The sequence below is a fragment of the Sinocyclocheilus anshuiensis genome, unplaced genomic scaffold, assembly GCF_001515605.1.
Source record: "Sinocyclocheilus anshuiensis isolate Anshui unplaced genomic scaffold, SAMN03320099.WGS_v1.1 scaffold2144, whole genome shotgun sequence".
NCBI classification, from domain to species: Eukaryota; Metazoa; Chordata; class Actinopteri; order Cypriniformes; family Cyprinidae; genus Sinocyclocheilus; species Sinocyclocheilus anshuiensis.
This window is the reverse complement of record NW_015547642.1, coordinates 46,578-50,950: the sequence shown is the minus strand read 5'-3', so window position 1 is coordinate 50,950 and position 4,373 is coordinate 46,578. Positions and strand designations below refer to the sequence as shown.

The window sequence follows — 4,373 nt, the reverse complement described above, 5'->3', positions numbered from 1 at the left end:
GTGTGTGTGTGTGTGTGTGTGTGTGTGTGTGTGTGTGTGAGTGAGTGAGAGTGTGTGTGAGTGTGCGTGCGTGAGTGTGTGTGAGGGAGTGAGTGAGAGTGTGTGAGTGTTAATCAAATTGAGAAGTTTTATTTGCGACAGGGTTATTATAGTCAACTAAAACTGAAACCAAAATCAAAACCATATTAACATTTGCTTCACTTGAAACAATCGTTAACGAATATAAAATAAAGATATTATTTTTTACATGTATTTATTTTTACATTTCTTTGTGTATTAATTTATATATTTATTTATTTCTAATTTTGTCAGGTGTGGCATTCCATACTTTCACAGGAAAAGTAAAGTTAAGACTCTCCCAGTTTCTCTCAGCAGTCAATAAATGGGGAAACAAAGTAACTTGTGTTACTTATTTGAAAAATATTTTGTTGTAAATTTGAAAGTAATGCATTACCTCACTAGTTACTTGAAAAATTGAAAAAAAAGTAATCTGCGTTACTTGTAATGCATATATATATATATACCATTAAAATTTCTTAAATGAAGCATGGTCTCTCTGGCTTGCTGTTAATAGCACAGCTTGTTAAATGTCAGTCTGACCTCAGCTTGACCCACATTGTTCAGTTCAAGTGTATGTAAAGCGGTTTTACCGTGAATCAAGAGGGTTGTTAGTATCGGTTTAACGTTTTGACATACTAACTAATTAGCTATTGGATTAGGCCGGTATTTCACTCGTTTCAGCTCCATTTTATGGCAGTTTGACGTATATAAAGCGTTATTTATCATCTTGATGGGTTTATTCCAGCCACAGCCAGTTCGAAATAACTCGAAGGGAACAAATGAAGTAATTCCCGGGAAAAGGCTAGTAGGAAGCCCATATAAGGCTTTAAGGGGAGGAGTTATGGAACACGCCATGACGCGGGGACTCTATAAAAGCGTTCAGCGTCGCAGCTACTTCCGCTTCGCTCTCCAAACAAGAGTGTCGACCAACACGAGCACTATCTCCTTCACAGACTACGCTTTAACCTTCAACTCTATTTTAAGTTTTTTTTTTTTACATATATCGCTTTCTTTCGCGTCGTGATCGGAAATATGACTCTGAGTTTGGGGAATAGACCGATGGCTGCGTTGGGTGTCCTCGCGGAGGAAGCGGACGCCGCGCTGAAGCCGCTGAGGCCCGGGACCAACGGCCTGAAAGGCCTGCAGCTGGACGGACGGTTCGTGTCCGCGGGAGACGGCTCTCTACCGGCCACCCCGGACCCGCAGGAGCTCGGTTCCGACACGCGGCAGCTTCTGTTGGATTTCTATCGCACGCACACCGGAATGAGTCTCCCGGACCGGAAGCGTCATCACGCGTTACCGACAATGAAACGCGTCGTCGCGGACGTCGTCATAAAGCACCAGATCACTTACAGAGGTAAGGCGCATGCGCATTCGCGACACTCTTAATTCAGACGAGTCGTTTGCTGTCAGTTAATCGACTAATAATAATAATAATAATAATAATCCGTAAATATTGGTGCTCTACAGTACATCTTTCCTTTCCATGTGTTTTTAATATTAGCCAACGCTACAAAAATAAAAAAAAATAATTTCGATTAAGTTTGATTTCGTTTTATTTATTTATTTATTTATTTATGTAGCTATTTGACCTTAAGTGACTTGTGGTTTGTTTCTCGGTCAGGTTTTTTTTCTCAGTATTTTTTATTTTTTATTTGGTCAAACCGCGAAGTTCATTGCGATTCTTCGAACTGCAACACGAGAATAGGGTCACCTGACCAAACCCGGAAATGCTTATCATTAACATTCCGAAATATCGGAATGTTAGTGAAAATACAAGCTATCTGTGATGGACGTTGGTTATGATGATTTTTGTATCTACTCTGAAGGCGTCTTGAGTAAAACTGCTTCATATTTAACGAAGCATATGCAAAACGCTTGCACCGGAACCGGAAGTCTGTTGCGCAGAGCCCCTATAGACTGGGTTTGAATTAAATAGACTGGGTTTGGATAGCGAAACTATTTCGAAAGCGGTGGGTGGAACGAAATCGGGTTTAACGCACGACTACAGAATGCGCGGAATGTAAGCAAGCCGATTGCGAAAGTCTACAATTTCAACAGCTCAAATTTTAAATCTCTCTCTTGTTTCATGAGAGTTCGCGCAGTTCCCCACGTTGATTAAAATATCTAAGAAAAAAATAAAATAAATTAAAAATCGTATTTAGTCATTAAACCTTCAGTAACCCTCTGTTCAAAATCTCTACTATTGTCGAATACGAAGAATCGTTATTTTATAAATCTGTAATTTGAGTGAATCACTGTTTTATGTAGTTTCTCCTCATTACTTGTTACCGTCTGTTGTTTTGAGCATGAATTAATCAGAAAAGTGGCGGGGAGTGAATGTCTGCATTAGACGTCAGGATCTGTGCGGGAGGTTTCTGATGCGGCGGATCGTAAAGCAGAATGAGTCGGTGCTGTGGGTGGAGTTGCTGAAGTGTTTGGGCTTTTCTGCAGGGATGCTGCAGCATCTGCAGCTGGACTCTCAGCCGGACGACTTGAGCTTCATCGGCTGTATAGCAAAGACGATGTTCAGAGACGACACCACCAACTGGGGCCGGATCGTGAGTCTGGTGGCCTTCGGGGCCGTGGTGTGCTCGCGTCTGAAGGAGCTGCAGAGAGAGCGGTGCGTGGAGACTGTGGCCCAGCAGATCTCCTCCTATCTGATCTCAGAACAGCACGACTGGCTGCTCAACAACAAGGGCTGGGTGAGTGACACCAGAGGAAAATCTCACTCGTACTCTAATGGGAACAGCTTGTGTTTCCTTCACTGCATAATTCAGAGCTGTGTGTGTGTGTTCCATTCAACACGTGAAACCCGACTCATGGGGCTCGTGTGTCAGACAGACTGCCATTAAACTAAATCCAAGTCTTTAATGTTTCCATGTTATTACAAAATTTACACTTTTTTTTTTTTTTTTTTTTAAATTGAAAAAAATAATTTCTTAGAAATTAAATTTTTTTTAAACTATGATAAACAGTTTTTTTTATTTCTAAGAAATAAAAAAAACTCTTTATTATATATTATATTTTATATAGCATATATAAGTATATATAAATGTAATTTTTTATTATAATGAAAATTAGAGAATTTGTTTTTTAATTTCTAAGAAATTCTCTGATTTTCATTATAATAAAAAAAATTACATTTATGTATGCTATATAAAATATAATAGATGTATTTTTTTATGAAGAAGAGAAATTCTTAGAAATAAAAAACTGTTTATCATAGAAATTAAAAAAAAAAATGATAAAGTTTTTATTTCTAAGAATTTCTCTTTTATATAAAAATAAATTACATTATATATTATATTTTATATAGCATATATAAATATGTACTTTTTATTATAATGAAAATTGGAGAATTTCTTAGAAATTGTTTTTTTTGTTTTTTACTAAAGAATTTCTCCTTTTCATCAATAAAAAAGGGTAAATTTTGTAAAACAAACTTAAATTATATTTTATATAGCATATAAATATTTCTAAAAAAAATATTGTATTATGACAAATTTGGTGTGAATATATGAAATTTATAAGAACGTATAATAATCAGAATTACCATTAAATTGCAGTGTAGTTTGTAACTCAAGATTGCTCAAAAACAGTCCAAATTTATCTTGCATATTTATTTCTGACAAAACAACAAATATTGCTCCATGTTTTGAAATGGAATAAATGTTAATTTCATATTCACTTTCAGATGCATAAATTTTTTTGCTGCGGTAGTTCATCAGTAGATGTTCACATTCTTTCAAAAGTGTGTTGAGATGCGGGGAAAAGATGACGTATGTATTTACAGGAGAGTTTAGACGTTAATATAACTCAATAGATCATTTTACAAAGCGTTTTTGACAGCAGCTCAAAATGACCCGAACACACAAAACCTCTTAAAAACAGTTGTAATGAATAGATGTGTATTTTGAGGGAAACCGTATGGACCTGAGTGTGTTTTGAGGACTGATGTGTTTCTGTGTCTGCGCAGCATGGGTTCGTGGAGTTCTTCCGCGTGGAGGACGTGGAGTCTGTGGTTCGCAGCGCTCTGATGGCGGTTGTGGGATGTGCTGGGATCGGCGCCGGTCTCGCTCTCCTGATCCGATGAAACTCCATCGCTCTCGTGTCCGCCGCAGATGAAGCGCGCATTAGCGTGTGGTTAGGAGTCGAACTCCTGCTGCGCTCCGCTGGACTCGGCTTTGAGCTCAACGTGCGCTCACCATCCCAGCATGCACTGCACCAAAGATTGGGCTCGACGTGAGCCAGCGACGAGCAGGAATATTTTTTCTGAGCTATTTTTCTAATAAAAAGTGTTCAGAAATGCA

At 38.1% G+C, this 4,373-nt stretch overlaps 1 protein-coding gene across 2 annotated transcripts in view; it reads left to right on the top strand.

The window, feature by feature from the left end:
• Window positions 1–4,373, top strand: part of LOC107701890 (induced myeloid leukemia cell differentiation protein Mcl-1 homolog) — a 6,712-nt gene extending 2,339 nt beyond the window's left edge. Inside the window, exons 1-3 of one of the 2 annotated variants that reach the window (XM_016504030.1) lie at window positions 950–1,417; window positions 2,515–2,765; window positions 4,040–4,373. In XM_016504030.1, the coding sequence (XP_016359516.1) occupies window positions 1,093–1,417; window positions 2,515–2,765; window positions 4,040–4,156 (693 nt within the window). In that variant the 5' untranslated portion in view covers window positions 950–1,092 and the 3' untranslated portion in view covers window positions 4,157–4,373. Of the gene's footprint in view, window positions 1–949; window positions 1,418–2,514; window positions 2,766–4,039 lie in introns of those variants that run through there. The other variant, XM_016504031.1, reaches the window with a different exon arrangement.